This window comes from Crassostrea angulata, chromosome 10 (genome assembly GCF_025612915.1).
Source record: "Crassostrea angulata isolate pt1a10 chromosome 10, ASM2561291v2, whole genome shotgun sequence".
Classification (NCBI taxonomy): domain Eukaryota; kingdom Metazoa; phylum Mollusca; class Bivalvia; order Ostreida; family Ostreidae; genus Magallana; species Magallana angulata.
In genome coordinates, this window is record NC_069120.1 from 40706245 (window position 1) to 40719255 (window position 13011).

Below are 13011 nucleotides of genomic sequence, written 5' to 3' on the forward strand. Positions count from 1 at the left end.
CTATTTTATTTCATACAAGATTTTGCGTGCAAACAAATTCCAAAGCCGCTAAAAAAATTGAAAAATTTGTCACCAAGGAAAACGTTTTCTCACAACGAATATCGAGAAAATACTGTAATTGTGCGATTTCATAACACTGGCAATAAGTTAAACCTTTATCAGTTTGCCATCAAGGGAGTTGTCGCACATAAATGTAAATTGCAGGTTTATAAATCCTTAATTTATCGTCTGACGAGTGAGCAAAACTTTATGAAATGAAATATCATCATATCAGTAGCAATTTCATAACCAAGTTTCCGTTTAAAATTAAAAAAGTCAACATGTTTCACAAGTGACAGCGTTAGACACCATCCGTTGCTTGCCTTTTTTTTCATAAGTATAACGTTAGTATTTTTTAACCAAAATTTAAAATGAAGTCTTAATTTTCGTAAATGTATGTTCATTTAACTAACATAGAAGGAGTGTCTGAAAGTTTAGGCTCCCTTAATGCCAAGATTATACTTGTTTTTCTCCCTAGAATTAAGGAGAATTGACAGTCACAAATAAGCCGGATCTACTATAAAATTATACACACTAGTACGTCTTTTTTGCTATAAACTATAATTAAGTAAAGAAAAATCGCATATAATTTAGCTACAAAATTTGAATTATAGTTTCTCATATCTTTATACAGAGCTCTTATTTGTAAGGAGATAAATATAGTCTAAAAATTGTCTCGGTCATTCAGCCCTCTTAAAATGCAGGTTAGAGTGTGTATATACCTGTTGATTGAACTGACACTGGGGACGTTTTCGGCGGTACACACCCCTTCGGCCAGCAGCCGGTCTCGGATCTCCCAAGCAAACATGGTGGGGTTCTCGTGCTTGTATCTTGTGATGGCATCCACCACTTTAGGGGTGGCCACTTTGGGCTTGGATCCACCAATAACTCCTGGCTTAATCGAGCCAGTCTCATAGTATCTAAAGTTTGAAGAAAAAAGAAATATCATGTATAGATAAAATGCACTCATAATGTCTTAAGTTTGTAAGAAAAAAGAAAAACTGTGTTAAGAAAACATACAGGAAAAGTACGTAACATTCAGATTCAAATCCTTAAAATTGCACTATAACACTAAAAAATATTCATGATATCTTTCAGTACCTGGGGCTATGTTTTATAGCACAATTTTTGCCTTATCTGTGCGTGTTTTACATTTGTAAGAAGTTTGAATTACAAAACTCTGTCGATTATCGGACTCTCATCTGAACGTTATTTCAAATTTACCCACACGACTCCATATTTTTACATTTAGAACTAAAAACTAAAAAGTTTAAATTCAACGCAAGTACACTTTTGAATGAGTTTTTAAGAAGATGAAAAATGTAGATTTAATGACCAATTTCAGAGGAAGTTTTATTTTATTTTATTTTTTTATACAAGTTCCCCTTTAATTTAGTTTGAGTTCTAAATAATTTCAGTCATTAAACGAGATTAAAGAAAACATTCAGGCATTTTTAAAATATGAACTATCAAAACTTCAGTAGGCGAACTCTCATTAAATTCTTGGTATAAATCTGTACCCGTGTTTTAATATCGAGTGGGTAAATGGTGTAAGTCACCGCAAATGCTGCTTTTCTTTCAAGTCACCAAGCGGTATGAAAAAATCCTTGTTTTCTAATACATCCTATTCTACTATCTCTTGGTCGCAGAGCTGAATACTTTATTTATGTTGGGCTCTATATTGATCCAGAGGTGCTTATAAATTCATTTTTCAAAACACATTTTCCCATTTTGTCGTCGAGATGAAAGCGAAGATAACAGGACAGAAATGAAAATGAGAATTCTCATTATTGAAATTCAGATATCCGATTTCAAAAGTTCCCACCACCTGAAATTCGATGAATCATTAGAAGCCCATTTAAGACGAAATTTCTTAATTTGTAGTTCACTTCACTTTACAAATGAAAACAGAATCAAGATAAAATATTTCATAAAATATGTTAACAAATTTAGGAAACTTTATTCAGATGCTTTTAATTCTGACTACAAATTTTAATATTTTTTTTATTAGAAATACAAATAAAAAAATATTAGAAAGCAGAGGCTACTGTGATTATTTTTTTCAATTTCATAATTCTTCCGAGTTTTTATAGCGCCAATATTGATAGGTTACAAAAAAGTATTTGTTTAAGTAAATAGTTTGACATTTCGCGTGTTGTATTTAAATCAACTATTAAGGGGGTGTTTATTTCAGTAAAACTGCATTGATTAACAAAAATGGAAGCGATTTTCTTTCAGTCAAACATGAAGAAGAATGGCAAATTGAGAAAAATGCAATATTATCGAAAAAGAAAAATAATTTTGATTGAGGTGTTGTAATAATTCTATTGATAGAAGGTAATACGAACCCCTAATTCAGTGATATTGTGTCAAGAATTATCAATTAAACAATAATAAATAATTAATAAACGACGGAATTATTCGTCAAATTCAACAACTGGTATTTGTATTACTTGTAAAATAATATCTAAACGAAATTAAATGGAAAGGAAAACCCAATTGCAAAACGTTATGAAAATTACTTCAGTTTTCTATATTCATTAGTCAAAATACATTAAGAAAAAAAGAATCAATGGTGAAAATTAAAAAAAATAAAATATTATGTTTCATGAAAACGTCAAGACCACACATTTGCAATAATAAACATTTTTTTTACCTGCACGAGTTGTACATTTTAGCTAGACGATTAATTTCAGCTAGAATGGCATTCCCTTCCAAACAAAACCAAATTGAAAATAAACTGCAGCTTAAGGATACTCGAGTTCAATTTAAAAATGAGATGATTTTTTTCCTACATCGGCATGAAATGAATATAAGCCTTATGTTGGGTGATCCGTTGCTTAATTAAGCACGAATAATCAGCATGCGGGTAGGTTCGCCTCCCCCCGACGCACACGAAAGATGATCCCCCGGCAAGACCTCAAACGAACTCTCTTGGTAGCGATGCCACCCTCCCGATCCTTACCCCCCTAACTGTAGCATGAGGACACGGGTAATTGATTCAGACAGAAGTATATTTTTGAGGTATCCCCACGAAGCGCCATTCAACAAATTAACCCTCGAGTAATTTGACTCCGTGTACCCGAAACATCTTTGACATTGTAAACTACAATATAATGAGCGAGACGTTTTACGAGTGGTTTTCATCTTTTGTACCCAATGTTGGGGGAAGGGGTAAGAAAAAAAAAATAAGGAACACAATGATTCTTGCTATTTTCTAGGGTCACCTGTGATCTTAAGTGACCCCTCGCCAGATTAACTTTGACACGGGGGTTGGGTACACTTGGTCGTAAAACTGTCTATTTCTGAATGGCATTCGAGTTCGATGTCGCACAAGATTATTATGTGTTCATACGCCCAATTAGTTGCTTTTCTTGTAACGGACTTAGCTAAAAATATACACTTCTCTAAAGGTTTTACCCCCTTCTTTTTTCTCCCCCACTCAAAGAAGCATTTTGCAGAGGTCCATAATTTATTAGTTAAACCTTATCTTCAGATTATCAATGAACACCGCTATCTCTATTAAAAATCGCAAAGTTCCACGAAGGGAAAAAAAAGTAACAGATATTTGGGTTCCTAGTTTATAGTCAAGTGACCCAATAAATCCGGTACACATGCGGGACAGGAACACCCACTTGACTTGAAATCTGGGTACTGCATTACAGTCTTCTTTTGTTCAATTTTGACAATAAGATGTTTATATCAAAACTTCGAATTAAAGTCTTTTGTAGACTTATAAAGAACCTGTCGCAGGTTGATCACAATATTTCTTTTAAAATTTCGTACAAATATAGAGCTCAATGATCTGCGTGTTAATCATGAAATATTTATCAAGATTATTTTTTCCGAAACAGTTTTTAAAAAATGAACATAAAAATAGCCATTTAATTTCGTAAACAAGGGATTTTAAAAATAACTAGTAAGAATTAAAATAAGAAATTAGAAATGAATTTTAATATTAATCGAATGATAAAGATAATTAGGAATTAAAAAAAAATATAGCACAAATAAATAATTGAAATAACAAAATAAAATTTTAAAAATGAAAAAAAACTCACCTTCCGAGTATTTTGCTGACACACCCGTGGGAGACCCGGAGTTGGCGGGAAATATCACAAGGCCTGACGCCTTGGTGTGCAAGTTCCACGATCCTCTGTCGGACCACATCGGGTAGGGGTCTCCCATTCACAAACACCCCTCCTAGTTGATTCACACCGCCGTGACCTGCCAAGAAAAGGTCCGTTAAATTATTTTCTTATTTTAAAAAATTATAAGTGAATAATTTTTTCCTCACCGGATAAAATTGGAAGAACAAGCACCTTGAAATCCACATCCCATATCCATACTGCCAAACATATTATATTTATGATGTGGAAAAAACGAATGTTCCACATGAGGCATATAATACATAGACATCTTTGTAGAATATTTAAAAAATGTCCAGAAATATTTTTCTTCTAAAATACAACCAAGTTTTCTAGAAGAAAACTAAAGTTAGAGTTGGACGCGAAAACAGAAATATCACATATATCAAATTATTAATCCTTCAATATTGTCAACTTATTTTTTTATATCGGCACCTATTACAGTAATGAATTCACAAGAAAGAGCCAATGAAATTATTCCGTTTAGAAAATGCACGTCTGCAAAATCAATGGGATTATAATAGAAAATCGCAACATTGTTCAATATCTTTGCAGATGATCGGAATCAACAGTTTATGTCTGGCATCTCGAACCCGATGCAGCGAGTTGACGATTGCCCTCAACAATTTTATTTTCGATTGTCGGGGGTTTGTCGTCACTGAGGCTTGAAAGCGCCCATCTCTCAGTGACTAATGAACTTTTAAACAGTTATAATTACTCTATCACCTCCAATTGATGTGTTTTAAAAGATTTGACACAGACTGACACCGATGACAATGATCCCCCTATTGTTTACAGAAAAACGCCAATAAAACCTTTTTTTGCAAATATATACACATTTTACTTCTTCCCCCGTTTGGTGACGGAGTTGGTTGAAAAAAAATTCGATTAGGAGGCGTGGAATTCCATATAAAGCGAACAATAAACCTGGAGAAATCATGTAGCAAACAAAACCAACCATTTAGAAAGTCTCTTCCTTTTTTTGAAAGCCATCACATATCTACCTATATACATTTTTATCAGAGCATGGCTGCTCATTGAAATCCATGGCTTTTCTTTACAGCCACACCGAGATTCATTAGACAAGAAAATTAAATTGAACAACTAATTACCCATCACCTGACGCTCAGCATAAAAATGTCCAAGACAAAGGGAAAAAATCAAACACCCCGTAAACAGAAGAAAACAAAGACACTGGTTTTATTTACCTGCAAAGACATCGTAAGCACGCGGTTGGAGCTGATATGGAAAGGTAGGGGGACCATAGGGCCCTGCCCAGGTGTTCTGCATGGTTTCGAGTCCGATACCCTTAAATAACGAAATACTAAAATCCTAGCCCTCACAGTTTTGGCCACTTATAGTGTGATTTAAAAGCCAAGGGTGTCTGTAATTCACCTCAGCCAAATTGGGTATTGCTACCCCTCTCTTGCAACTTAACTTTGGATATGCTTGTAGGGTTCAATGCGCAATCTTACAGACTAGATCTTCGGTCCATTCAGACTTCTAAAGCGCGAGCAAGCCAATCGGTTAGCACGCAGCTTGTTGTATATTTCAGTAGTTAGGGTACCACCAACAAGTCCCATAATATCCAATTTCTTCACTTTGTTTTATAGCATTCGTGCATTATTAGTTTTGCCAGATCTTTTGTTTAGCATAACAATAATATCTCTTATTCGCTAGCTGCGTTTGGCGTCACAAAGCAATACCAAAAAAGAACCCCTCGACTGATAAAAAAAAATTAATCTTCAAAATTGTATACAATTTGCTTTTTAAGACTGAGGAATAATTCTGAAGACAGTTTACAGACCTACCCGAGATTTCATTCGTCGTAAACTTCGCACCTTTCCCCATTTCGACACCTGCTAGATACATGTGAGGAGGCATAAAAACTGATTTGGGAAGAACTTGTTGAATAAAAAAAATTGAAATGACTTTCTGCTTCAAATGTCAAAGTTATCGAAAGTTTGAGTTTGAAGACAGATAAACATTTAATATAGCATTTGACTCATTCTGCCGTCAATTTCCCCCCAAATCAGCATCAAAGACAGATTTCAGCAGAAATTGATGTAATTGTGCCATATTACACTTGATTTGATGGGGTAATTATTGCCCCCATTCTTTATCCCCATGTATTAGGACCCTGCGCTCCGATGTTAAACGCTTTTACTATAGAAAATATGACTGAAATAGAGAACAGGAGATTTTATTTATTTTTCCCTATTTCAACCGAACCACGCTTTGTTAGCATATTCCAATTGATTCGTGGTGAAAACTGTTTTAGGGGCTTGAGAGAATATACTTTTAAGTACAAAAACATTCTGATAAATTAACTCCCATCAATTTTGGCCATCGAAAAGGGACGAAGTTGTACCATGCCGTTGAAAACAAACTTGATAATTTTATAGCGTTTTATCGCGGTGGCCGTTCGGGTCAGTCCCGTTTGAAACCAGACACGTCAAGAGATATAAATAGAGGATTTCAGCCAATATCTGCCATTTGGTGGACCCTCGATTTCAGGTTATATGTCGGAGAAGCCTCTGATTGATAGCAGGCGCTTTGGGCCAAAAATCCATCATGGAGACACACAAAAGAAAAAGACCTGATCTATCTGATAGCCGCAATGGGGCATCCTTTTAATCACTTAAGGTGTGAAGGAATTCCCCATCTAAAACATTGCACGACTTTTGGGATAAAATATGTATATATATTTATGCCAGCCATTTCCCAAAATTAACCCCCCCCCCCCAAATATTTTTTTTATCTAAATCAATTACATGAACTAGTACACATACCTGAAATTTTCCCCCTCAGAAGAAATGTGTTCAATATTTAACTCTTTAAGACACAACAATTTCCTTTGGTAAATCCAACAATATTATAGCTAAAAATTTGTCCTTCATGTCTGAGAAAAAATTAAAATATTGCTTCCCGATGCACCTACTATAGAAAAATATTTCTAAACCCTTTTAGTATCTAAGTTTTGTGTATTTGGGACAAAGGACTGAGCCGAGTTGCGTTACAGTGCTTAGCTGTGGAGTCTCAGGCTTGGAAGATGGAACACATTCATTTCGTTGAAGCGTGCGCGCTTCAATTTTGATAATGCATTTAAGATTTTTCATGAATTGTCAAAAGGCTCAACTTGTGTGTGTCTTCATAGATGTCCCGTGATCCGTTTGGCGAATCCCGACAATATCGTGATGTAAGGGAAGATGGCCCCCATTTTGTGCTCTGTTCCACGCCGCTACGGTACCGTGGATAGCCACTCGCGTTCCACCGTGATTTTTTTTTTTGTATGTGTGTGTTGATCAAAAAGGCATTAGTCCGTACTGCTGCATCTCAATACACAAAATTACTATGTGTGACCACTACACGGCAGGACTGAATCAGACTAGGAGTACGTAGTGAAAAATGATACCCTGAACCCAGATAGCAGAAAATTTAGCGACCCAAACAACGATTTATCTCGACGGAAACTAGACCTGAAGCAAATCCAGTCCACTTTTCACACCTCTGATGTATACATACATTATACGTTTTTCAGGCTCTCTGTCGCGAGTACTACATGTAGCTATTTCCATAATGACTTACTTTTGCATGAATGATAATAATCCATAGGCATTGGGGTGTGATAACGGTAGGCCGTTGTCAAATCCATAATAATCCGAGGGCACTTTAGTTCGCAGTGTTTCGGATGGTCAACGGACGATTTCCAAATTAGTCCGGGAAATTAATTTCGACAAAAACTAGTCCAAGTCAATCCCAAACTGTACCTGGTTCAATTTTTTGATCCGTATCATTGAACCGACGGAAGAGGTATGAAGTTTTGAATACATAAACATATATACAGCCAAAGCTATTATCTAAATAAGCTCTTATTCAAAAATTTATAACAAAAATTGCAAGAATCATGGATTGGGACCGACGAATCGTGTCATATTTCTCTGCACGCGTGATTGATCACGGAAAGGCCTGCCTCTCTAGAAATTGGACCGCCCTCACCTGAGCAAATTACCTGCCCATTTGGGGGGGAAAACATGGAAAAAAAATGTAAAGATGGCTAATCAAAATATTGGTGCTTGTCAGCTACGCATGAATGACATTTGAAAGTTTAAGATTTTTAAGTGGGTTGTTTTTCGCTTTATTCTCACTCATCTATGTTTTAATAAGTTATTGCTCAGCAAAGAAGCTAATCTTTTTTCCGACAACAGTTTTAAAAATTCATAGTGAATGATAATTTCTTCTTCTTCTTTCCCTCTTTTGTTTTCTGTCAATTTTTACACCTGAGCTGCAAAGCTCATCAATATTGACAGCAGTCATGTCATTACAGCACATAAAAAAGTAGTGTTTAATTGTTTTAATCATCTTCAAAGAAAGCCATGAAGCTATAAAACAGGAGGGATAAATCGGTCGGAGATAATCCAGTCAAGATACAAATTGACGACATAGATTGTCCCGTTCCAAGAACAACTTAATAATTTATGCTACCCTTATCTTTTAAACAACTCATGATCATTTATATGAAAGACTTTAGTATTGTTGAAAAAAATTAATATTTCATTCCTCGATTTCGTATTTCTTTAAGATTCTGGAGTCAAATGACGCTAGTGGAATTGGTAAGCAGACATTAAATCGCGAGGTTTGAAACTTTGAAGTTTTCCCTGAGGTGAAAAACTGATGTCCTCATTAGAGAGAAGAGGAAAACCATATATGATATTTACGTATACAAATCCCATAAAGCAACTTGCCTATCCCAGCATTGTCAAATGTACCTTTTCTGTCAAATCGTAAATATTGCGTCCCCCTTCGTTCATACCACAAACGCTCACTGGGGATTTCTCGGTGAACTTTTGTAGCTGTAGATAAAGGCTTTGAAGTAGATGGCATGCTCGGTGTTTAATTATAATTTAAATTGCTAATTAAGCCCCACTCCCCAAGGTCAGGACAAGAGGGGTTTCGTGGTACGCGTTAACTTTATTTGGCCCCTTTTGTTTTAAAGCGTCTCTTTGACATCTTTATCTCTAAAATCGGAAGTAATTATGACGTATTGAGACGAGTTCTGTTACATGTAAGAGTCATGGACGGGGATACAGCTTTAGAAAAGAAATCCAAACGCATTCAAACCACAAAAATTTGATTGCATCTAAACATGCCTTTTCCAAACATGAGAAGCAGTGAAGTGATACCAAATAAATAACTGAGTTTATAAAAGACGTTTTATCATTCCTGAATACTGACCATCTATACTGAAATTCAAGTATTAAATTATTCCATCTATAAAAAAAACTTCACAATTATAAATCTAAGATTTTCTTTAAATTGATATCGAGTTCTGTTTCGATTACTTAAAAAATAGATATGTTGATGAAGAAAGAAAACAAAAAGGCGGCACATGCTGCAACCATTACCACGAAAAAAAAATGTTCTTTCCCAGATGTTACAAAATCACGAGTACTTTAGATTTTTTATGACAATATTATAAATTTTGAAGAGAATGTCAGGTTAATTGTATATTACCAGCAAACATTTTTTCAAACAAAATCAAAAACTTATAATCTTAAGATAAAAGAGCATCGAAAAATCAAATTTGCATGAAGGAAAGACAATTATATGGTTGATAATCAGTTACAGATTTTTTTTATCCAGCCTAGGACGATCAATATTCATCATTGCACACATTAATTAAAGATTTATTTCATTTAATTCTATCACACGTTTCTGTTATCAGATAGTTTTGCGCATCATTGCAGTTTTAATGCATCGGCATGCAAACGCATCACTACCGTCAAATTATTAATTTACATTATCAAGTCTAATTTTATCATTTGAATCCTCATGTTACATTCACGAGAGACGAGAATATTTTAATATTTCTCATTTATCTGACGCTTTATATTTAATAAAATCCAAGTGATTGCAGGCTTCTTGCTTTCTTAATGTTGTATAATTTCTTCCATTTGATATTCATCGTTATTGAATCAAGAAATTCGAGTATAATGAGAGAGAGAGAGAGAGAGAGAGAGAGAGAGAGAGAGAGAGAGAGAGAGAGAGAGAGAGAGAGAGATTCATTTCCTCTAACGAGGAAAAAATATTCTTGGAATATTTGCAAATATTTCCTCTTTTAACAAATTATGAAAATGTTAAGAAAGATTCATTTCCACATTCTTCATATATTTAAAAAAAATTCGACTACACCTCAATAAGACTTTAATACTTGGAATAAATTGATTGAGTTGAAGATAACTTGACAATGTTCACTTATAATAAAAAGAAAGTTTAAAAAAATGGTTAAAAACGACCAACACCTGCGTCGTCCATTAGCTTAGTGACTGCCACCGATTGATTCTATCAATAAAAGTATCTCAATATTTCAAACTTTATTTGAAAATTAATTTGAATTAAATGCTTAAAAATATCAAATGAACAATAAAAGTTAAAGCTATTCCAGTTTTTTTTCCAAACATATTAATGGCAAACTCCTTTCATCAAAAGGAATCTTTACTTTTTTTGCATTCTTTTTCTTTTCAGAAAGGAAAAGAAAACTATAAAAATGGCAGGATTTAAAAAAAAAATAGAAACCAATCAAGATACTTGAAACATTACAAGCTGGACATAGTAATTTGATGAGATTTGCACGGGCCACCATTCAAATATTGGAGACACTGTAATGATTTCTTATCTTGCGTTTGAAGATGAGATAGGGAGCCCGGTTAAGAGAAATCAGCAGAGAATTGGAAACGGCAAAATTCACAGTCTATTAGCAAATTACTGATATCAGCAACAAATTGGCATATCATAAAGAAAAGCCGCCTGATGAAACAATTAAACAAGAAAACCTCGCTCAGCTTAAGCAAGACTTCACACCAAGAGGTCGTTTGTCAAATCAATCATCGAGAAGGAAAAACCAAAGGGAATCCGAACTTTCGTTTGAAGACCGAGGTTAGGGTATCCGATGTTGTTTCATCGCCAGCCGGAACCTGCCGTCTTGTAGACTTGGTTTCTGCTTTTTTGCTGGCGGTACCGAATTGGTTGACGTCAGGTCGCGTCATGCTAATTTTGTCTTTTGCATTTGATCTTTTGGTTTAGACGAATTTTTGTTCTTTTCACCCTCAAAAAAACAAAGATTCCCCTTCCCCTCCCTCCCTCCAAAAATATTATCCATATCTTTTTAAAAAATTCACATTGATAAGAAGTATTGTTGAAACCCAAATTTTAAATTCCATATTGTGTTAATGTGGTTGGTTTATGTGCATTTTGAATAATCTCAAAGAATATATTAAATGTAAAACTTTTTTTAAACATCAATATATATACTCAATAAAAAGTGAATAAATTGCTATTAACAAATTCTTCTTTCCGACCATAATCATAAAATTCACAAAGTTTGTATCAACATGTTTTACAAAAAAAACATCAAATTTATGTTACTTGAAAATTCAAAGAAAATAAAAAATATGCTAACAATTCGCAGCATCTTGATTAAAGTCAAATTTCCAAAGGCATCTAGGGTCTATCCTAAGGCATTGATCGTACTCAGATTGAATTATGGGACCATGTTGGTTCATAGTAAGAAAATATTGAAAATAATAATAATAATAATAATAGTTATAGATAAAATGTCAATATTAACAATTTTGAACAGTCAATCAAACCAAATTTATGACATTCCAACACATAAGTTAAATACATCACTTTTAGTCTATTAGTTACTGAAAATTAATTACTGCAAGTCAAAAGAACGAAATAGTAATTATGTTAAAATTCATTTTTAAAATTATCAATTGTATTTATCAAAGAAAAATTGAAAGAAAAATTAAAACAGCTTGTGTTACACGATCATGGTATCGTGTTTCTATCAATTATGCAAATGAACAGCGTGTAAATTCTTCCGCTATAAAATTTAATAAAATGCAAATTGTACATCGTCATTTTTTTTTAACGATTTATTCACGCCAAAAAGAAATTGTTATATTTCATTGACATGATAGAAATATAAAAATGAATTTTATATGAAAAATCGATTTTTCACTTTTCAAAAGTGTGAGATGAGTACAGTTTGATAATTATCTCATCAAAAAAAATATACTAAAAATTGTTTGCTACCTTTAATTCGGGCTGGCTTACGGGCAAAAAATCCGCTACAGGCACCTGGGGGTAGGGGGTAGGTCCCATAGGAGGAGGGCACGGAACTAAACCTACACGCAGTGTTAGGAATAGAACTCATTCCCGGATAAGCACATGCACTCGGAAAATCACAATAGTTTCCTTGCTTGTATCCTGGCTGGTACGAATACGGAACCGAATCGCCGAAATAAAGCATGTCCATAATAATTGAATGGCGAACAATATTAAAACTAAAGAGGAAAAATTTCGGACAGGAAATATTAAAATGTTTTCGACTTTCCTTTTTTTTTCTCTCTCTTTCTCCTGAATCTCAGCTGATGATGTTATTCATTCAAGCGAATACACCAATCAAAGAATAGCATGGCATCAATTGCAGCGTGAAATATACACCGATTGTGTATTGCGATAAAGACTTGTCCATTTTAAATCCATCAAGGTGGAAACGAAAAGAAAACAAGAGAGAAATCACTTTAGGGTCAACTATATGCAGAGGAGGGGCGAGCGAGGAGATATCTAGGCACTCGTACAAGACATCAAAAGTTTCATTCCAAGTCGAAAGTGTCATGCAATTAATAAGCAACGTCGTATCTCTCACGAGGAGCCATTGACATAATGTTATTCGGAGTGCAATGCGTGACGAATCCCCGATACCGAATACTAAATCTCTTTTTCCCCTTCTCTGATAGGCAAGCATCTGAGAGTAAGA

At 34.4% G+C, this 13011-nt stretch overlaps 1 protein-coding gene across 19 annotated transcripts in view; it reads right to left on the bottom strand.

Annotated features, from left to right (window-relative positions):
- The window catches only part of LOC128167884 (paired box protein Pax-5-like), a 53292-nt gene that overhangs the window by 18536 nt on the left and 21745 nt on the right, over nucleotides 1-13011 (bottom strand). For 14 of the 19 annotated variants that reach the window (XM_052833834.1, XM_052833835.1, XM_052833853.1 and 11 more), the window contains 2 exons: nucleotides 4098-4263; nucleotides 762-959 (listed from right to left, as the gene is read on the bottom strand). In XM_052833834.1, coding sequence (XP_052689794.1) covers nucleotides 762-959; nucleotides 4098-4263 — 364 coding nt within the window. Of the gene's footprint in view, nucleotides 1-761; nucleotides 960-4097; nucleotides 4264-4358; nucleotides 4807-5392; nucleotides 5640-7772; nucleotides 8025-12284; nucleotides 12955-13011 lie in introns of those variants that run through there. The other 5 variants (XM_052833838.1, XM_052833847.1, XM_052833845.1 and 2 more) reach the window with 5 other exon arrangements.